At 40.6% G+C, this 23,509-nt stretch overlaps 1 protein-coding gene across 6 annotated transcripts in view; it reads left to right on the top strand.

The window, feature by feature from the left end:
- LOC126284978 (alpha-tocopherol transfer protein-like) overlaps positions 1-23,509 on the top strand; it is a 295,767-nt gene that overhangs the window by 249,057 nt on the left and 23,201 nt on the right. For 2 of the 6 annotated variants that reach the window (XM_049984260.1, XM_049984257.1), the window contains exons 2-3: positions 14,581-14,798; positions 16,906-17,011. In XM_049984260.1, the coding sequence (XP_049840217.1) occupies positions 16,909-17,011 (103 nt within the window). In that variant the 5' untranslated portion in view covers positions 14,581-14,798; positions 16,906-16,908. Of the gene's footprint in view, positions 1-14,052; positions 14,388-14,580; positions 14,805-16,905; positions 17,012-23,509 lie in introns of those variants that run through there. The other 4 variants (XM_049984261.1, XM_049984258.1, XM_049984262.1 and 1 more) reach the window with 4 other exon arrangements.

The following is a 23,509-nucleotide window of genomic DNA, read 5'->3' as shown; positions in this document are numbered from 1 at the left end:
TGGATTGCCGTTTTGTTTCCGGTTCGAAGTGACGATGACAGTGTGGCAATATTCGACAAAACGTCGTCACGAGCAGCGTCGTAACGGACAAGTAATTCAGCACAGGCGGTTCTTTCTTGCTCTTTATGATCTTCCGTTAGGCGCGGGGAAACCAGCGGGCGCACACCTTTGCGTACCCCAACTGGTGGACGAGTGTTTCAGCACTATCAACAGACACTCAGTTGTGCAGCTATGTGTTTGATTGTGATCCATTGCTCATCTCGAGTAAGTGTGTCCACACGTTCCAACGTTTCAGGAGTCACAGCTGTGTGCGGCTGGCCGGCACACGGGAAATTTGACAGGTTTGTGCGACGTTACTGAGTGATTTTGTTTAGTGCTAGGTCTCCGCTGGGCTGGCTGTAACTGAAAAATTAATCGCCGGGTGGGGTGGCCGAGAGGTTCTAGGCACTTCAGTCCGGAACCACGAGCTGCTACGGTCGCAGGTTCGAATCCTGCCTCGGGCATGGACGTGTGTGATGTCCTTAGGTTAGTTAGGTTTAAGTAGTTCTAAGTCCAGGGGACTGATGACTTCAGATATTAAATCCAATAGTGCTTAGAACCATTTGAACCATTTTGGTCTCCGTTGACTTGTACAAGCGTCTGTGAATATCTGCGGTGCTCTGGTTTTCCGTCAAAAACAATTCAATGACAGGCGGCATTTTGAAGGCTACTGTGTACAGCACCACCACCAGTCAGTACTTCATGAAATCTTAGGGGCTTAAGCCGGTATATCCCACGATATCTCTCAACAAATTCCACATTTTGCAACTGAGATTGGCACAGAAAAAAATGTGTTGCATTACTTATTGAATCTGGACATACGATTTTAGCGCACACACACTAACATACCATTTCATTACCATTATTTTCGTCCGCCATGGAAGGAAATGTGGTATCATTTCTATGCCATCTGCAGCGCACCTACGTGATCCGTGCTTTTTTAGGGAGTGACTATTTTTTTCCACCGCTAACATAGCCGAATGCTTGGCAGGACGGCAGCTCTGCGGGTCTGGTAGAGGACTGGCCACCCTCCGTAATAAAAAGAGTGAGTGATGTTCTCATCGATGGAGCCCCCATCGGAGGTACGAATCCTCACTCGGGCAAGGGCGTGTGTGTTGTCCTTAGCGTAACTTAGTTTAAGTTGGATTAAGTAGTGTGTAAGCTTAGGGATCGATGACCTGAGTAGTTTGGCCCCGTAGATGCTACCACAAATTTCCATTGACGAAAAACGGCGAAGATACAGATCGAAAGGAAGGAAAATTCTCCCCCCCCCCCTCCCTTAAAAAAAGGAAGTTTAGCTTCGGTGCGGAAGTACCCAACTTCAATTCCAGGTACCTCTACAAATCTTTTGTGGTTCAGTGGATGATTTAAATGAGGTCCACTCTATCTTATGAGGGGAAATGAGGAGTTGCTCGAGGAAAGAAGCAGCGGCATCATCAGGCTTTAGCTAATGGCAATAACGGCTGGAGGGATGACATACACCACGATCATAAATCGCTCCTCGTCCTGCTTCGTATGTAGCAGCTGACCAGTTAGAACAGGCCTAAGGCCTAATCATTGAGTGGTGCTTACGTATATGTCTTACTATTTTTTCCCTTGTGAACTAAGGTATAATGATAAACAATAGCACATGATACGAATTTCCCCCATTAAATTCGAATGTAGCACCAGTCATGTGGTGTCTTGTATTTATGTTCACTGGACATCTGGCACTGCTTGGCTCACACCGTCATGTGTTTTGGGACTTGTTCTTCTTTCCTGAGACTACACAGAGAAGCTGAGGTCTTCCTGCATCGCCCAGGAGTTGTTCTGTATTCAACAGAGGCATTGTAACAGCCTGCTGTTTGAAACAAAGCCATCGGAAGATTCTGTGAAAGACTTAAATACATAAAATAAAATCTGTCGTCATATATGCTACTTACAGAGCGACAACAAAAATGTAAAACACGTACTGTTTGTAAAAACAGTTTTGTTTTGTATGCATGTTGGTTTTAGGATCGATTCTTCCAAACTTTAGAGTTACTTTCACCGCATCTGTAACAAGCATTCATCGCTTGAAATACTTTCGGTGAGGTGTGTGAATGTCTGTAGAGAAACGACACCCTATTTTTCCTCAAGAGCCGAAACCAGACAGGGTAGTGACGTTGGACGCTAGTGTCTGGAGCGAAGTCGATGTTCTAAGTCATTCCAGAGTTTTTCCATTGGATTCAGGTCGCCACCGCGTGTAAGCCAGTCCATTTCTGGAACGGTATTGCCCACTCCACTGCCTCGTGGATGCTGCTTTTCTGACAGGATGCATCGTCACGTTGATACAAACATTCATCGTCGCCGAACTGTTCTTCTACTCTACACCAGTGCTGTAAAATGTGTGATCATACACCTCCGAATTTAGCGTTTTCTTGCGCTGAATGTTTGGGGCACGTCTCAACAACGAGAAACACCCTTATACCGTAACACAACCTCGTCTGTACTTCACTGTTGGCACTACACATGATGGCAGGTAACGTCCTCCAGGTATTCGACAAATTCACACCCTCCATCGGATTGCCGGGTTCATCACTCCAAATCACTCTTCTCCAACCATAAAATATCGAATGGCGTCACACTTTACATCACCTCAAGCGTCACTTGTCAGTAACTGCAGAAATGTGTGGCTTATAAGGGGCTGCGCGACCTTTGTAGCTCACTCTTCGTAACTCCCTACGCAAAGTCATTGTGCTATCTGCACTGCTGGTGGCACTTTGGAACTCACGAGTGGTTTTTTCGCTGATTTCATGCGATGTTTTACTTCCGCCCTCCCCAATGCTCGACTGTCTCTGTCGGTCGTTAGTTGAGGTCTGGCTGGCGTTGGTTTAACTCCGGTTTTTTCTTCGCGTTTCCACTTCACAGTTAGCCGCCCACGGTGGCTGAGCGCTTCTAAGCGCTTCAGTCCGGAACGGCGCTGCGGCTACGGTCGCAGGTTCGAATCCTGCCTCGGGCGTGGATGCGCGTGACGTCCTTAGGTAAGTTAGGTTTAAGTAGTTCTAAGTCTAGGGGACTGATGATCTCAGATGTTAAGTCCCATAGTGCTTGGAGCCATTTGAACCATTTTTGAACCACTTCACAATTACATCACCAACATTCGACTTGGGCAGCGTTAGAAGGGTAGAAATGTCGTCGATGAATTTGTTACGCAGGTGACTCCAGTAACTAGTCCGGGTTCGAAGTCACTGAGTTCTCTTGAACCATCCACCCTGCCGTTACTGTTTTTGTCCTGCCAGCACACTATGCCCAGCCTCTTTTCATACTACTGCGACTGCTTATCGTAACATCCTCCGCCACAGTAGCAGATGCCAGACTGAGATTCATTGGAAGAATCCTAAGGAAATGCAATCCGACAACAATGGAAGTAGGTTACAGTACGCTTGTTCGCCCAATGCTTGAATACTGCTCAGCAGTGTGGGATCCGCACCAGGTAGGGTTGATAGAAGAGATAGAGAAGATCCAACGGAGAGCAGCGCGCTTCGTTACAGGATCATTTAGTAATTGCGAAAGCGTTACGGAGATGATAGATAAACTCCAGTGGAAGACTCTGCAGGAGAGACGCTCAGTAGCTCGGTACGGGCTTTTGTTAAAGTTTCGAGAACATACCTTCACCGAAGAGTCAAGCAGTATATTGCTCCCTCCTACGTATATCTCGCGAAGAGACCATGAGGATAAAATCAGAGAGATTAGAGCCCACACAGAAGCATACCGACAATCCTTCTTTCGACGTACAATACTAGACTGGATTAGAAGGGAGAACCGATAGAGGTACTCAGGGTACCCTCCGCCACACACCGTCAGGTGGCTTGCGGAGTATGGATGTAGATGTAGATGTAGATTTAGTGGTCAATTCCGCTTTACGTAGGGGCAGCCGATTATTTTTGATCGGACAATATACATCCTTGATATACAGTTAGAAACGCAACGTTTCTCCAGCAGAAGGTCTATATTCAGGCCGACCTTGCTTTACACACTGTGCGTCGTAAACTTAGCTGTGGAAAGTGGCTCCTACATGGGAACGTTCCCAGCAGACCAGCGGTGTGTAAAGAACTTTGTGCGTAACAGTTCCTTCGCTCCGACGAGCAATTAACGGGAGGTGTAGTTGATCTATGCCGGTAGTGATTCCCAGGAGTCAAAGGAAAGTTTGTGTTTAACGTCTCGTCGGTTTAGAGGCCATCAGAGATGAAAGAGCTTGTTTGGCCAAAGATAGAGGGAGAAATCGACCTTGAAATTATCTTCCCGGTGTAGGACCTCAACAAAGTAATCGGAAATTCTTGTCCAATGTGAACTACACAAACCTAAAAGTAAAGTTCGTAAAAGAACCTTACCTTCAACTTCCAAATAAACGTATAAAGCCATTAGTTGTATGGTTTTCTTTAAGACACACACACACACACCAGTCCGTGTATGAGCGCTATGAATGGCGTAATATTGGTTTTGGCACAGGGGTTGGACAAAAATACACATACATCGCGAGAAATGCGTGCTTGAACGAAAGTCCAGATACTAGACAAGCCAGCAGGTTGCACTGTCGTATTTTACCATGAACGGCACCTATTCAATGCCCTCAGTACGTTGGAAGTGTCATTCGAGCTTAGAACGGTGTTCTGTGTAATGGTAAATAAGTTATATCGGAGCCAAGTGACTTCCAAAATTAATTAGTGGTGCTCGCATGGTGGGTGGTTCCGTAACAAAGGCTACCGAAGTGTTTTCCGTTTCAAGAAGCGCCATGTCTAGACTAACTTAGCCCCGCGGCTTCTCTGTCGTAGTCTGTACCGTGTGCACACATTTTTTTTTGTTCGTTCACGTCTTCACGCCCTAATATACGATTTCTATACAGGTAACAAACGCTCATTCGTTAAGGCGCTCCCGTTCTCTCTGAAACCAGGAAACAACTTTACTGACCACAGAGGACCACTCACTCCCGACTTCACGCACGCATCAGTATTGATACCTCATCCCCACCTCTTAGAGGTTCCGTGACTCCCGGCCGACATGGCTACCAGCTGATTCTTGAATTCGCGAACAACAAAATCGCTGTACGAAATTATTTAAACATCCACACCTTTCAGACAGACAGCCCCCAGATAACGAAAGCAGGCATTTGCCACACCAGAGGCCACGCACGACACGATGTTCGGTGCGCAGTGACCAGTTCTCGTACAAAGCGCTGGGAGGCGTATATTCATTTGTTCGGAATGGTAGGGATCGCCATTGCCCGCTTTCGGCCGCTTGGCGATGCGCTGCAATGCCAGAATCGAGGTGCACACCATGCAATCTTTCTCAAACGATTTTACAGAAACTATTCGTTAAAAAAAATCATTTTTGCGTTACGTATAGCTTTATATGTCACCTTCATGATGAGGTGCCTACGATTTTGTTAATGGTCACAGTTCTTGTGATGTTTACATTTCAGTACGACAGTGTCCAAAATTCGCAAAAGTGTGCAGTGAAAAATAGAGGTAGCTGCGATTTTGCGTTTGGTGCATATTACATGATACAATACTGGCCACTAAAATGCTACACCACGAAGATGATGTGCTACACACGCGAAATTTAACCGACAGGAAGAAGCTGCTGTGATATGCAAATGATTAGCTTTTCAGAGCATTCACACAAGGGTGGCGAGGTGGCCACACCTACAACGTGCTGGCGTAAAGAAATATTCCAACCGATTTCTCTTACACAAACAGCAGTTGACCGGCGTTGGCTGGTGAAACGTTGTTGCGATGCCTCTTGTAAGGAGGAGAAATGCGTACCATCACGTTTCCGACTTTGATAAAATTCAGATTGTAGCCTATCGCGATTGCGGTTTATCGTATCGCGACATTGCTGCTCGCGTTGATCGAGATCCAATGACTGTTAGGAAAATATGGAATCGTTGGGTTCAGGGGGGTAATACGGAACGCCGTGCTGGACCCCAACGGCCTCGTATCGCTAGCAGTCGAGATGACAGGCATCTTATCCGCATGGCTGTAACGGATCGTGCAGCCATGTCTCGATCCCTGAATCAACAGACGGGGACGTTTGCAAGACAACAACCATCTGCGCGAACAGTTCGATGACGTTTGCAGCAGCATGAACTATGAGCTCGGAGACCATGGCTGCGGCTACCCTTGACGCTGCATCACAGACAGGAACGCCTGCGATGGTGCACTCAACGACGAACCTGGATGCACGAATGCCAAAACGTCATTTTTTCGGATGAATCCAGGTTCTGTTTACAGCATAATGATGGTCGCATGCGTCTTTGGCGACATCGCGGTGAACGCACATTGGAAGCGTGTATTCGTCATCGCCATACTGGCCTATCACCCGGCGTGATGGTAGGGGGTGTCATTGGTTACACGTCTCGGTCACCTCTTGTTCGCATTGGCGGCAGATTGAACAGTGGACGTTACATTTCAGATGTGTTACGACCCGTGGCTCTCTGCGAAACCCTACATTTCAGCAGGATAATGCACGACCGCATGTTGCAGATCCTGTGCGGGTCTGGATACAGAAAACGTTCGACAGCTGCCCTGGTCAGCACATTCTCCAGATCTCTCACCAATTCAAAAAGTCTGGCTCATGTCAATACGCCAGTCACTACTCTTGATGAACTGTGGTATCGTGTTGAAGCTGCATGGGCAGCTGTACCTGTAGACGCTATCCAAGCTCTGTTTGACTCAATGCCCAGGCGTATCAAGGCCGTTATTACGGCCAGACGTGGTTGTTCTGGGTACTGATTTCTCAGGATCTATGCACCCAAACTGCGTGAAAATGTAATCACATGTCAGCTCTAGTATAATATGTTTGTTCAATGAATACCCGTTTATCATCTGCATTTCTTCTTGGTGTGGCAATTTTAATTTCCATTAGCGTATGTTGATGCGTATGAACTTCAGCTAACATACTGAATTTTTCTTTAGACTTGGGTGGAGGTCTCTGTATGTCACCAATACTGAGAAAATTGATCGTAAGTAGCTGACACGCTTGCAAACGCGAACAACCAGCGATAAATCTGTAATTAAATATCCACAACAATCCTCCTATTTTATAAACATCTTGAGATACCAAAATGATATTTTTGCAAATGATAACACGCAAAGAGAAGATTATTTTGCCAAATGGTTATTATGAAAAACTTAATTATCTGCCATGTTATTCCACTAACTACATTTTCGACACCTGAATGCAATTTTTAAGGATCATTAGTAGCTGGTGAAATGAGAAATGCTGTGGGTTCTGGAACAACAGAAGATATTACACGTTTATTGTTGTACAAGGATGCGCTTTCTCATGAGCTAATAACCTAACTTTTCTTCAGGTCCTCACTTAATAAACCAGTTTCAGAATTCTCCTGCACCTGTGTCTGTCCAACATGTTAGTGTGGTCAAATTGTGTAAACTCCGCTGTGTTCTGCCAAAAGAAACAAACTTTAACTCGGCAGTAAAAGAAATTTAGGTTTTACTCAAAATTCGCCACTACTGACTCTTATCTAAAAGTTACAAATGATTAATAAGCCGGGCGAAAATATGGCTCTGAGCACTATGGGGCTTAACTTCTGAGATCATCATTCCCCTAGAACTTAGAACTACTTAAACCTAACTAACCTAAGGACATCACACACATCCATGCCCGAGGAAGGATTCGAACCTGCGACAGTAGCGAGGCGATAATAAATTGTTACTTTTGCTGCCTTTCCAGCGCAGTTCTTTTCAGATACTAATCAAAGAAGGAGTGACAGTAGATCTTTCTGAATATTTACAAAAAATGTTAGCGTAGACTTCAATTTAGAACGGCACTTCACCTGTAGGGCTCGGTATTTCCCCTACAGCGCCGGCCCACAACCCCCACCACTCTCCCCTCCCATGTCGCCAGCCGTTGTGGCCGAGCGGTTCTAGGCGCTTCAGTTCGGAACTGTGGTGCTGCTACGGTCGCAGGTTCGAATCCTGCCTTGGGCATGGATGTGTGTGCTGTCCTTAGGTTAGTTACGTTTAAGTGGTTCTAATTCTAGTGGACTGATGACCTCAGAAACTGAAGCCCAAACTGCAGTCAAAATATTGTGCTGCCCATGATGGGAGCGTACCAAAAAAAGTGAAAACCATTTTACCGCCAGTAAAACTGATTATGACTCTTTGTTTCTTTTTTTAGAGGATTCTCATCGGCCGCTGCTATGACAGAAACTTGCGAATTTTGAAAACAATATCTCATCGACCCTGTTCCCCAGATTTTGTTTCTGCGTTTATTCAACTATCAAAAGAATTCGTTTGGAACCAATCTGTAGTCGGATCAACGAACTGTCTTGAAACTTGTTCTTTTGTGCTCTTATTGTAATCTAGACATTGTCCTTGCCGTTCACCTATACTAGAACCAGATTACCCAGAAAATTATAAGTCGCCAACTTTTATACGTCGGTTCCAAACTTACGTGAAATTTTGGTTATCAGTGCTACAATGGAGTATTGTCGGTAGCTAGAAATAAATTGTTTTCTTCAGTAAATAAACTATTTACAGTCGCACTTGATTCAAAGCGTTCTTCTCGGCATCAAGGCGAAAATTTTTGGTACACTATGTTTGTTTTTTGTCAAACTTATCACTGCATTTCCACACGTCAGGTACTATGCGTCATTTACACTGAGAGCGTAGGAAGTGCGAAATATTTCGGCAGCCTACTGTGACGTCACGGTCGCCTTAGTCTAACAACCACCGGACGTCCTTCCTGACTGATCTATTACGCAACGCACCCACATTCCACTTGCGCAAAGTGCCTAGCGCCGAGATGAAAATGCGCGACTCATTGTCAAGTGCCGACCAGTTCTGAGTGCTTAGCGCTCGGGAAAATTCCGTTGGTTGTGTCTCTGGCATTGTAGAACGAGACATTCGCGGCGTCTCAATGCTCTACTCTTTTTCGCCAAGCTGCATGTAATGGCGGTATTCACAGACACAGTCGCACTGCGAGCCAAGGCTGGTTGCACGGCACAGCAATTACGTGCCTAATGTAAAGCTCTCATTTATTAAAAGATAAATTACTGTGGCCTGACTCTTTTTTCTTTTTACTTGCTTTATCTTACAGCAAAAATATTTCTGTCACTGAAAAAGTTTGAAATATGTTCGATTGTTTTTTGGGTTGATATCTTGAGTTGAGTTAGAACAAAATATGAGTCATATTTAGGATGGCATTCCATAAACTCCCGCACTGTCGTTTAGCGAAAAATACATAAGCTTACGGAGTATCGGAGTAGATTTCTGACTGGTTGCAGGGCTTCCTTGCAGAAAGAACTCAACATGTGTTTCTTAACAGAACAAAACCGACGGATGCAAAGGTGATTTCAGGAAAACACAAAGTCAATGTGAGAGACTATTACTGTTTAGAATATTAATGAGCTATTGGATAACGCTGAAGGCTTTGAGATAATTCGTGGACCTTGCTGTTGTCTGCACGCAGTTTACAACTCCAGAAGACCGGGTGCAGTACTTAGTACACAGAGATGCCATCCCTAATTACATGCTGCTTCAGTTTTATGCCATAGTTGATGAATCGTAGTGACTGAGAGAGGTGGCGTGCAAACGATGACAATATGCTTCCACTGGGTGAGAGCGCTCGAAATCATGCTAGGCGGGGCAAAAGTCGTGCAAGCTCCGTGTCCAGGTAGTTCACGACAGCACTAGCAACATGCTTCATCTTGTTAATAAATACGTCACGGAGACCTGGAAGACACAGTACAGCAATACACGTCAAAAATGTAACGCCTGCTGCCCACGTAACCAGCTACGTGAGCCAATGGGAATAGAAACTTTGTATCCAAATGGACCAGAAACGTCCCAGCTGTTGAATTTGAATGACAATCACGAATGCGATCTGGCAACGTTAGTTCACATGCTGATACGTTCATTATGGGGCTGTATATAGAAAATGGAGTCGTTTGGTGCAGTGTTGTCGCTCGGCGCTCAGTTGTCGGCACGTGTCTCTGCTGCAGCGTGAAAGGAAGCCGCAGCAATGGTCTCCGTGTTGACGATCCTCGGTGTTCCAGACGTCGCAGCAACGCCCGTGACGAGACTTGCTTGTAAATAAACCCGCTTCCTGGCTCAAGTTATGAAACGTGGCTTTAGAATGTTGCAAGGCACAGCTAACAATATATCTATCCTTTCGGGCTCTAGTCACGTGGGACAGTTGAGACCTGGCATCGCGATGAGTATGGCTCTCCTGAACCCATCAGTTCCATAGTCAGTAAGGAAATTGACAAATGCGAACAGCAATATCGCGAAACTATGAACACGTCGCGACCCTGACACTGTCGATTTGGTAGGCATTTGTCCACTTTACACGAGGTATAAAACAATCTTCTGGGAAATAGCCAACGTTCAAATGCGATTTGTGAACAAGAAACCTACTGCATAATCTTTCCTTATATACCGAACGCACAAGTAAACAAATGGTTCAAATGGCTCTAAACACTATGGGACTTAACCTCTGATGTCATCAGTCCCCTAGACTTAGAACTACTTAAACCTAACTAACCTAAGGACATCACACACATCCATGCCCGAGGCAGGATTCGAACCTGCGACCGCAGCAGCGTGGCTCCGGACTGAAGCGCCTAGAACCACTCGGCCACATCGGCCGGCACAAGTAGAAACCCATCTGGATAGCTATGCGTGATGAAAAGCCACTTCCAGTACGTGGCGGTGCACCTGCCTCAGATCGAATCCTCCCACCAGATTATCGACGAAAATATGTGCGGTGGTCAGCCTAGATGTGGTTATAATGCGATTTCCCACTCCCACTAGGTGAATACCGGACTGGTAACAGAGTCCCACCTGACTTACACTATTCGCAAACATTTCAGAAACTTTCGCTCACTTCCACATATTCCGTCTCGGGAGGATGATGTGATGACAATAGGGATGACGCTCAGCCACCCCTTCAAATTGCACATTAACAACTACGTCGACCCAGTGCTGATACGGGACGAAGGCACAAGAATACAGTAGTAAAATATAAGCTGAACATTATTTACACTGCCGCACAAAAGAAAGTGATACATCCAGAAACGGAGAGGAAATGAAATGAAACTTAGGTGCTTGAGAGGGTATGTGATAACATTTCAGCCATCACAATATCAAGTCAAATATACAAAGAACTTGGCAAGAACTTATCAGTATGATTTTGCACCTCCTGTGGCCTGGCTGTATGCACTAATATGGTTGGGAAGGGTGTCATACAGTCATTATGTCTTCTCCTGAGGGATGTTGGCCCAATATCCAAGATATTGCCACTGAGACAGAGTTGAAATCTGAGCTGGTCCCACACATATTCTATCAGAGGCTGGTCTGTAGATCTTGAAGGCCATAAAAGTAGCTCAACATCACACAGACTATTCATGGAGACATGCGCAAAACAATGCTTGTCCTCTTGAAAAATGGAACCAAAATACTGCCGCAAGAGAGGTAACAAGTGAAGAAGCAATACATCTATCACATACAGTTGCGCTGTCAGAATTCCCTCAATCACTATCAATCATGTCCTGTTGTTGAACACAATGGTTTCCCATGCCATGATACCGAAGTAACAACACTGTTCCTCTCCAAGCCATAGGAAGAATGAGACATTTTCCCAGGTCACTGCCATACATGCTAATGATGGTCAAGTAGTGTTATCCAGAACTGTGATTCACCGCTGAACACAGTGTGGTGCCATTCATCAGCAATCAAGCTTCCTGGTTATGGCACCATTTCAAATGCAGCTGTTTTTGTTATGGGATTAGCAAAATTGTTTAAATGACTCTGAGCACTATGGGACTCAACTGCTGTGGTCATCAGTCCCCTAGAACTTAGAACTACTTAAACCTAACTAACCTAAGGACATCACACACATCCATGCCTGAGGCAGGATTCGAACCTGCGACCGTAGCAGCCGCATGGTTCCGGACTGCCCGCCTAGAACCGCGAGACCTCCGCGGCCGGCATGGGATTAGCAGTATCCTACATATGGGATGGTAATTCCCTAGTCCAGCTGCTCCAATGGTGCAAGTTAACACAGAAAGTTGCAGAAAGATTGTTACTTGTTCCCAGATGGCAGGCACAAGATGTGAAGGAGTTATAATATGCTTGACATAAAATACAGCAATCATTCCTTGTGGTGGTCAGATGGGGTTGACTGTAACCCTTGACAGTGATCATGCTTCCACTCATGTTCCCACCTAGCCTTATGTCTACATAAATAACCTCTTTTCTTTCTAGGGCCAGCCACAGATATAACTCCAGAAGATAGCAAACAATACAACAGGCCATAATAGAACTCCTATAAGATTTTACATTGGATACATTGCAGAATTAGCACCTTGCCATATTTGTATTTATATGTCTTGCACAGTGAACAGTCACACATGAATTCTGTTTGGTAGGTTGGTGAAGGAGTGAATAACCCTACACGAAATTACAGACCAAAACCAATATTTCTATGATTCGATTGTTGCAGGATCCCAGAGAATATTCTAAGTTTCAATATTGACAACAGAACTTTGTTTCAAAGTGTTAACAAGGGGTCAGGTGACTCTACCTATGTGAAACACAGCTCACTCTTCCCCCACATCAAATACATCTTTCAAATAGTAGAAACAGCTGACCTGAAAAGTGCTGAACACTGCACTGCACTATCAATTGGTTACCTTGGTACAGTTATGTGGAGTATTTACTCAAATGTGTGATTGGTGTGAAAAAGATTGCTTAATGTAGTACAAAACAGTCCACTAAATGGAATTGTAAACATTCAGCAGAAATACAATAGCTTTGAATGTCTCCAAAGAAAATATAATAGGATTCTGATATTCCCTATTTACATTGAAAATTTTGTTAGAAACTGTCATTAGCATTTTTTGATTGTTTACTGACTTTTTTCAGGAGACAAAAGTCCCTGGATTGTTGTAAGAAAATTAAAAAGGACTTCAACAATCTTTTTTCTACTTTGTATATAAAAAAAATGGTCAGCTCTCTCTTTACAAACAGATAAAAGACCAAACGTATCTAATTGCTAGACTACTAATAAACTTCAGAAGCCTGTCAAATTGTTTAAATGTACAGGAGTAATATTACAAAGAAATATGGGATGGGCAGAACACTTGAAGTGAGTACTCCAGAAGAGAAATTGAAGATTTATATTGGTGTGAGGATTTGTGGAAAATGAAGTGCAAAGGAAACCACTTACAATAAAGTATGATATATTATAAGGTATTGCTCAGGCATTTGAAGCTTTGATTGGGTAGGCACAACAGTACACATCAATCAAATACAGACATAACAACTATTGTAAGTGGTCAGTAGAACTCAGATAATAGTGTATGGGAACTTAAAATTGGAACCTCAGGAAGGAAGATAATGTTACTCTGTTGAATAAATTTAGAGAACAAGCATTCAAGAAGAACTTTGTGATAATTCAGTTGACTCCATTTTGTATCTAGCATGGGCATTATGATAGCAATGTAAGAAAGAAAGTACACTCCACCAGGCACCGTACAATGGTTGCAGAGTATAAATGTAGCTGTGAAATATAAATTTATTTTTTTAATTTAGAAGTGTTTTTCAGTTTTCTGTTACGACATTAAATACAATCTTGTGTATCCAATTGGAAACGTATAAAAACTCTTCTATCAATATAATTAAAATTGTCTTCTAGTCACAGTAAAAGTGTAATATGAGTTCTGTTAATTTGAGGTAGAACTATCAACTCAATATATAAAGTAACATCACAACATGCAATCTCTAATTCAGTCAATACAACTTCCACCAAGCATACTGTGATGGTGCAACTCATTAGTGAGAATACTGGACGTGACTGAAACTAAATTTCCTGTGATCACCTTCAGTAGTGATTGTTTATAATGTAGTGAATGATTGATATACATACATCTATTGATGTAACAAAGTTGTTTGTTCAACACATTCACTGAGGTGATGAATTTTTTTCTTTGCTTTGTACAGTGTCACATAACCAGAAATTATAGCTCTGCCATTTGTCACAAATAGCATCAAAGAATAAATACACATAGATAAACATTCCAAGATTTTTTTCACTGGTTTCTCCTAGAAGTTATTTGTATCTGCCATATGTAAAAACTGGAAGTGTGGGTTAATGTATGTGTTGGTAGTTTATAAGAATATCAGATGATCTTGTGCCACAAATTTACATTTGTCAACCATTTTTTTTTGTCATAGTCATTTTTGTGACTATTTTGCACCACTGATCAAGATTACTCTGTTTTAGTTCGACAAGTATGTTTCATCTAATATGCATTTATGAACAAAATGATCCATAAAATCCTTTATTTTACTTGAACAGATGAGGTATGTGACCATTTAATAGCAACATGTGAAATGTTTTTTAATTTATGTTGTATTACTCTTTTTTCTCAACACTTTCTTCCTTGCTCTATAAAAACTGTTATTTTATACAGACATTACTGATATGCCTTCATGCAGCATCCATTTGTGTGATATGTTTCAATTTTGTGTTAATGTATTTTATTGTTTTTCATAGGCTGTGTTTCACAGAGAAGAGCTGAATGGTATGCTAGAAAAGTAAATGAAGGAAGTTCTCAACAGGGCTACTGCTTTCAGAAATAAACCACTGAATGCCTTAGTGCCAATCAATTGTTAGAGTGTTCACATTAGCTGTGACACTGATGCAGCATTTATTATTGATGACTTGTATGCTGTAAACAATAACAGGATTGATAAGACTTCTATGAACATCAGGTACAGGTACTAGCTATATTGTTTGGAACATTGTTCTACATTTTTAATATTGATTCACAAATAAGTTTTCAAGTCAGTCAGACTTCAAGCTTAATAAATATTTTTTAAGTTCAGTGGGTTATATACAACCCACATGTACTGTGTGCAGCAATTTATGTGGCAAAGCTGATGTCACTTTGTCATTCTTAAGATTTAAGTGCATGTCCATGGCTGCTAGTGGTGTAATTATTATTCAGTGTTAGAGAGTTCACATCTGTATGTAATGAAGTCCATATGAATTGTGATATATTAGTTGGACTTATTGCTGAATGTATCAGCTTCTAGATATGACCTCTGTACCTTGATTTCTTAATTTCTTTTGTACCTCATAATAACTGACAGTGCAATATGTCTGGTTTTTTCCCCAACTGCAGTGCAGAACAGTGAACTGCAGTAGCTAAATTACATACAGAAATCATAAGTTATGGAGCTCAGCCCTCAGTCAGTTGTGGTAGTATATTCTGTCATATATTGCTTCTTTCACCTATGGCAATAACTTTTCAATTAGAATGTCAAGGTGAACCATGGTTTGGAGTCTGTGCTAAACTACCAGAGCCTAGCCCCATCCCCTGCATAACTGCTAGGTAAGTCAGATCAAAGGTCAGAGGAAATCAAAGGTTTAATACCTATGACTTTAAAGCACTGTGGTGTTAAACCAACTTTCTGGTTGACAGCAGCTTCATACCCTTTCTTTCTTTTTCTTTTTTTTAAAAAAAGGGGAAGTAATATAACACAAGTGTTGAACATCTTGAAGATGAACTAGGTGATTAGTTGCATGCTAGATTGGAGTGCTGCACCACATTATAACAAAGTTCTGTCATATTTCAGAAAGAACTGTAACAAATTTATTGGGTGAGAAGTTAATGCACAACACAATTCTTAACTATTATTAATTGCCGACTCGTTGTTTTTAATAGACATGAGTGGATGTTGGGAGACTTTGGGCCACATAATGTTTTTGACATATAATTAATCTATACTGAAATCACTCAGAATGAAATTATTCATATTTCATTTATACTCAAGCTTAAACCAAGTCACCTCACTAAATCGATTAGGATCTCTAGATATGAATAGAATGGGTATCAAGATTAATGACTTCAGATTGACCAAGCTTCTGAAGTCTTGTCTGTGCATTTTTTTCATAATGAAATTTTTCCGACTAGCAGATTTGACTACTTCTGCCAATTCATTTGGTGTGTATACTACCCGATGTCTGTTTCTTGCATAATTTTCAATGCATCCAAAATCATGATTGCAAGGAAGTATAGTATGACCTACCACAGGGAAATAATGATGCACAGATTCAAATCTTTTGGTGGCAATGAGAGTCCTTTCAAGGGCAATAACAGACCAATTCTTTGCCTGGTCCTTATAGTTATCTGTGATTATGTGGAAATTCTTGGCTTGAGTGTTAGTTATCATCAAGAATTTTAATAAACAGCTCCCAGCTTCATCTGAACCCCTTCCTCCATCCTTCTCACTCCACAGAAACATGTATCCCTTATTTGACCCACAATCATGGATACTGTAGTGATAGATCCATATTTTTCTCTGGTAAAATGCTGGGCCAACTGTTAGTTTTGGTGTGGAAACCGTTTGCTGCATATGCATTGCTATTGTGTGGTACTCTTTCACATTCTCTTTAGCCAGAGAAGTTAAAGACATGGTCATATTTTACCTACTTATTTTTGGCCTAAGATTCTGCTGCTGACATTTTTTACTACCCACATTTTGAATTAACAAGAGTGCAAGAGACAAGCTACAATTAGATTATGAAATTGTGAATTGTGGTTTATTGTCTCATATTATACATAATCTAAATCATTTGATTCAGGTACAGGAGAAATGCAAATGAATGTTGTATGAAACAGTAGAGTCCTGCTGCAAGCAGAATGTGTGAATATAGCTTGGTAATACATATTTGTGATTAAATAAAACCATGGAAACTTTAGTTCTGTTTGTTAGCCGTTAGAATCACTATGAACTGATTTAATTACATAAATTAATTTTGAGAAAAAATGAAATCATACTAAAACTTTGTATTTGTAATTGTGTTTCTTTGAAGAAAATGTCAGAAGACAAGATACTTTCAATTGAAGAAGTAAAGGATGATCTACAGTCCTTGAGGAAATGGATATCTGGAGAGAAGTATGTGCCAAATAAAGTTGATGGTATGTAAATGCAAGACTTATTTTCAGTATCAAATTTTCATATTTTCTATGTATCTAAGAATCAAACTGTTTTTTGTAATACATGTATTCATCACTCTTACTGCACAAGTACACAAATATGCTAAGGAAATGATTAAAAGCCATTTATTTCATAACATTATGCAATCATGTTTTGTTACTCTGGTGTATGTATAAATAAAGGGAATGAAAAAATTGTTTTAAATGAAACTGGACTGGAAGTTTATGATTTTGACAAAGTAATTTAGTCTTAATGTTTCATTAGCAAGTTCTTATTTATACACATTTGTTCAAAACTTAGTTATCTAAAAATTTAAGAGAAGAAACAAGAAAAGATATTTAGGTAAAAAACAGACAGTCATTCATGCTACATCTCTTCCTGTTATAAGATTAAGTTAAATGTCTTACAGGATATGTCAACAATTTCAGATGTAGATTCAGCAGAATGCAGTCACTGGAAACAATGACTGAAGCACTTTACTAGTTTAGACTGTGATACATTTCTGTAAATTCTATGAAATATAATCTGAAATTTGTATTATCTAAACAAGGTCTCTTCACAGCGATACTTTGGTAACAGTCTATAATCTGTTTTGAATCAGTATTCATATTTCAGTGTTGCATTCATATTTTGTAAGATACCAGCTTTGTAGAGAAACTAGTGTAATGTTACCATTAGTTAACAAAAAAGAATGGAGATTAGTGTTTAACATCCCATCAATGAATAATTAATTCACAATTTTCTGATGCCTTGCTACTAAGTATATGTAATAATCACATAAAATAACTTCTGGAAGACCTTTCACGATGTTAATTGGGTTATATCCAACAATTTGGGAGTTTTAGTTCTTATACAAATTTAAATAGACCAAAATGTAATGTCTATAAAACAAAAAAAGAAGATAACTCAAAATACCTCTATTTCCCTTCAAATACTTTCTGTTTTCCAGAAATACACTATTGGCAACAAATATAAAAGTCTTGAAACTGGCAGTGAAGTCTGTCAGAGACATATTGCTAACAATTTCTGTGACACAGTTTTGGATTTATTTTTTCATCTTTTGATTGTGTAGAGCAATCCTGGATATATCAGTACACATTTACAATTACAGCAACAGGATAAATTACAATCCGAGCACAAATATTATTGATTTACAATCACACAGATGTGTAAAATAATTAATGGAAAGATAGACAAAACAAAAACTTTAATATTAAGTTAGATTACCACATATAGGAAACCAGTTTCAATTTCTGCTGTAATGGATGAGGCATAAGAAACTTTTCGACTTTAGTTTTCATTGACACAGTGTATGTAGCAGTGTTGTCAGGATATTGCTTTAGTATAGCAAATTCTTTTGGATTCATCTCAAAATATTCCTGAACAATGTACAAATATGCTGTTTTTAAGTGCTTCCTTAGTTGTGTTTTGAATACTGATAGAGCTTTTATTTTTCTTGAACTGTTTGGTAATCTGTTGTAAAATTAGCACTTTGCTTAATTGTTGTTGTGGTCTGCAGCCCTGAGACTGGTTTGATGCAGCTCTCCATGCTACCCTATCTTGTGCAAGCTTCTTCATCTCCCAGTACTTACTGCAACCCACATCCTTCTGAATCTGCTTAGTGTATTCATCTCTTGGTCTCCCTCTACGATTTTTACCCTCCACGCTGCCCTCCAATACTAAATTGGTGACCCCTTGATGCCTCAGAACATGTCCTACCAGCTGATCCCTTCTTCTAGTCAAGTTGTGCCACAAGCTTCTCTTCTCCCCAATTCTATTCAATAACTCCTCATTAGTTATGTGATCTACCCAGCTAATCTTCAGCATTCTTCTGTAGCACCACATTTCGAAAGCTTCTATTCTCTTCTTGTCCAAACTATTTATCGTCCATGTTTCACTTCCATAGATGGCTACACTCCATACAAATACTTTCAGAAATGACTTACTGACACTTAAATCTATACTCGATGTTAACAAATTTCTCCTCTTCAGAAACACTTTCCTTACCATTGCCAGTCTATATTTTATATCCTCTCTACTTCGACCATCATCAGTTATTTTGCTCCCCAAATAGCAAAACTCCTTTAGTACTTTAAGTGTCTCATTTCCTAATCTAATTCCCTCAGCATCACCCGACTTAATCCGACTACATTCCATTATCCTCGTTTTGCTTTTGTTGATGTTCATCTTATATCCTCCTTTCAAGACACTGTCCGTTCTGTTCAAATGCTCTTCCAAGTCCTTTGCTGTCTCTGACAGAATTACAATGTCATCGGCGAACCTCAAAGTTTTGATTTCTTCTCCATGGATTTTAATACCTACTCCGAATTTTTCTTTTGTTTCCTTTACTGCTTGATCAATATACAGATTGAATAACATTGGGGAGAGGCTACAACCCTGTCTTACTCCCTTCCCAACCACTGCTTCCCTTTCATGTCCCTCGACTCTTATAACTGCCATCTGGTTTCTGTACAAATTGTAAATAGCCTTTTGCTCCCTATATTTTACCCTTGCCACCTTTAGAATTTGAAAGAGAGTATTCCAGTCAACATTGTCAAAAGCTTTCTGTAAGTATACAAATGCTATAAACGTAGGTTTGCCTTTCCTTATTCTTTCTTCTAAGATAAGTCGTAAGGTCAGTATTGCCTCACGCGTTCCAATGTTTCTACGGAATCCAAACTGATCTTCCCCGAGGCTTTTGCTTAATTATCCAGTTTAATTTGAGTACCATTGATGTGATAGGTTTACTTTACTTTTGTACTGTGATTGTGTAGTTCCCTGTTGCTGCACAATTTAATTTGTGATACATGAGAGTTTGAAATATATACATAGAGGACATGGTCATAGTTTTATACTCTTTGAATTTGCTTTTGCAGGATTCTCGTGGTGGTTTCCTTCCAATACATCCAATTACTTTTTTCCCACATTATTATACAGTGTAATAAATGTGGATGAATTAGTCAGTAGTGCAAAATGATGTATCTACATCAACTATATGGGACATATTCTTCCTGAAAAGTACATTGCTGCTTGTTTCTGAGCTGGTTTTTTCTATACGATTTTCCCTAGCCATAAGTCTGTTGTCAATCCCAGGAACTTCTGTTAGAAATGTGTCCCTAAGTCTCTTATTTAGTTTCTCTTCATTTGTTATTATCTTTGCAAGTCAAAGTGTGATTTTAACAGATAAGTACTATGACTGTGATGGTTGTCATCTGTTCTAGTTATTGAACCCATGTGATTATTGTTTACAGGAAAAAAGGTTTCCAGTCACACATGTTAATGTAAAGTCCAGCAGTTTTCAATCATGTTCTACTAATAAACCAGTTTGTGACATGCCTATTAAGAACAGTTTCACTTGTGATGATGACCATAATATTGGTCCTTGCTCATTCTGAATTCTTTGTGTATCAGTCCTAGATATTTTCATTGATTTGTTTCCAGCATCTGTCACACATCCATCATTTTCCTTATTGTTACATTTATTGATGGTTAGCTCAAGCATAAAACATCACCAAGTGCTTTCTTTCTAAATCAAAACCAATAAACACATGTATTTTCATGGCTTCTTTCCAATAAACTTTTAACCAATATTGCAGGCCACCGTATTATGTTCTGAGTTTTCATACTCATCATGTTTGACTGTCAGCAGCACACACATCTGCACCTCATTAGTACATTTGACGCTATGTAGTGCTTTATTTTTGTGAATGTGTACAGTCTTTAACTCACACTGCCATTTAATTATGAGTCCATTCAATAGACCTTTGGATAGACCTTTTGTGTTGCTGGACACAGTTCTTTTCTTTCCCTGCATTTCAGACTGGAAGTTACTAAATAAAACATCAACCCTTTTCGGAACGGAGGAGATGTACATGTAACACTTTCAAGAGACATATTATTGTAGGGAATAAAGTTAGCTGTTAAACATTCTAAGGTAACATTTGCCACTTTGCTAAGGCAAACATTAAACAAGAGTGGTCCTATCATCATAACTTGTGAAATAATCAGCATCGTCTCTCTCTGTCAACTACAAAGGGGCTATATCTTTCCTTGTAATAAATTTTGGTAGAGAAACAAATATTTTGAATTACTTGAGCCAGTAACTAAATCAATAAAAAGAAACCAGCTAATCTGTATTTGACTTTGTATTTCATATACAGTCCATTTAACAATATTCTTCCATGTAATGTAATAGATCAAAGAGAGCCCATACTCTCTCTTTTTTTCAGCAAAAATATTTGTGTAATATTTGCAGGTATTAAAATACATCTGTAAACTTTTTTCTTGAATGTGATAACCATTGGAATGTGTGAAAAGTGGAGCCATCAAACTCCACCCAGTATGTATGAACTGTTTGACTGCTATAGGTACAAGCAAAAAGTGTGAGTAAAGGATGATGAAACAAGCAAATAACCACAATAAACTTAGGTTCTGGAAACCAAAGGTTTTACCAGTACAAAGTATGCACAAATGCAGAAAAGCTAATGTTAGGCCTACAACACTGTTAATGTCTAAGACTACATTTTTGCTACAGCTTCCCTGAAGGTACATCACTATCTCTTAGTTCAGGACGTTACTGTCACTGGTTGGAAGCAAAGAGTGACATTGTGATGTACTTTCACTCATGATGTGTGCTATTTCATAGATTGCCCATCCATGCAGTTCCCAGCCTGCTTATAGAGACCACCTGGGTCAGCCCCCTGGCACACACTGGTGAGCCGCCAAAGAAATAGTATTATTTAAGCAATCACAAATGAGTGCTTGGCTTGTTCTGTAACCTGCTATGTGCAACCTCTACTTCACTGCATCTTTACATTGGCTCTATAAAGTGCAATGTTCCATTAATTGCGTTTGTTCCTTCTATAACAAACGTGGCGACAGGTGAGTGTTACATTTCCTTCATGTGTTAGTGACAGCATGAAGTCACATAACAAACATCTTGATGAAAGAAATACTTCAACATAGCTTTGTACAGCAGCAAGCTTTCACAGAACAACAGCAGGCTCTCAACACCACTCTCAAGAAAGTGTCATCTGCATCTTTGCAGCAGGTTACCCTTTCAACAGGGCAACAATTGCACTTCTTGACATCTGATGAATAGGCTGAAGATTGGGAATCCTATGAGACATAGTTACACCAACATTTCCAGATTTTTTGCACAGGTGATGTAAAATTGTTGTAAAGCTTTCTGTGTTTCCTGACTTTTGTGCATGCATCAGTTGTTGTGCGAACTTGTGTCTTTGCAAGAACCAGCCAGTTTATCATTTTATGGAAAGTGTAAGCTTCTCTCAGCTTATTACTGTGGCATAACTCATGACACTGTGATGTGTGTAGAGTTTTACCATTGTCAGAAATGCCCAAGCCAATCTTACAAAGCCTGGGCTGCAGAATTATGCAGGTTGAACCATTATCGTAAATTTGTCACTAACACCCATAATGAGCCCTATGCTGATCATATGTTGTCTGATGTTATTATTCATTTGGCACCAGAGTGGGGAGTCCATAAAAAAGCAATTCAGTGTGAAAATCCAACACTTATGGATGTGCTCAATATGGCACAGTCCTTTGAAGTCTCATGAGCTGCAGGCAATCAGATTGCTGCATGGGAAGAGATATGGCAAGTTGCTCAGTCAACACCTGTTAGGCATGCTGCAAGTGATCAGGATGACAGGGAAGCTGTGGCAGTAGTATAATTGTTGACTGAGCATCATATGGGGCAACCTCAGTTACAGCCATGGCTGCAACAGGCTGCCTCACTCCCCTTCTGTCTTGCCTGTACTGCTTCATCCAACATGAGTGTACTGTGTGCCCTAAGCTTCCAGATGCTTGAAATAAAGGCCATATTGCATCAGTATGTAACTCCTATTTAGAAGTGCCAGACACAGTAGTACCAAGTGGCATAAACTGTATCTCTACAATGACTGTCTCCCAGAACAAACTGTTTATTGGCTTGCGTGTGTTTAATAAACAACTAAACATGTCAGTGGGTACAGGAGCTACAGCAACCTTAGTAGATGCACAGAAATACGTGGACTTTTGCTGTGATACCCCCACACAGGTTTCACTGAAGTTGGTTAGCTACATTAAACAGCAGATTCTGATCGTAGATCAGTTCTCTACTCCTGGATTCTACAAATCTGTTGTTCACCCTCTCACCTCCATTGTTGTGGATTATTCCCGTACTGCGGACTTGTTTGGGTTAAATGCATTCAATACTTTTGGCTTCTCCATTGCTGATGAGGTAAATTTAGTGCCAAATCAAGCTCCATATGCAATTGGAGTCCTTCTGCTCTGAGTTTTCATTGCTGTTTCCCCTTGACTTGGTTGTGCTACTGGTTTTGTCTCATATTAGTGTGAAAGAGGCCGTTGTTTCCAGGGATGGCAGCTGCCCATCACATTGCAAATTAGACCATTTGATGTCGCTCTATGTCATTCAGATTATTAGTTTCAGCAAATGGGCTACACCACTTGTCATCATT

This window comes from Schistocerca gregaria, chromosome 8 (genome assembly GCF_023897955.1).
Source record: "Schistocerca gregaria isolate iqSchGreg1 chromosome 8, iqSchGreg1.2, whole genome shotgun sequence".
Classification (NCBI taxonomy): domain Eukaryota; kingdom Metazoa; phylum Arthropoda; class Insecta; order Orthoptera; family Acrididae; genus Schistocerca; species Schistocerca gregaria.
This window is presented reverse-complemented; position numbering and strand designations above follow the sequence as displayed.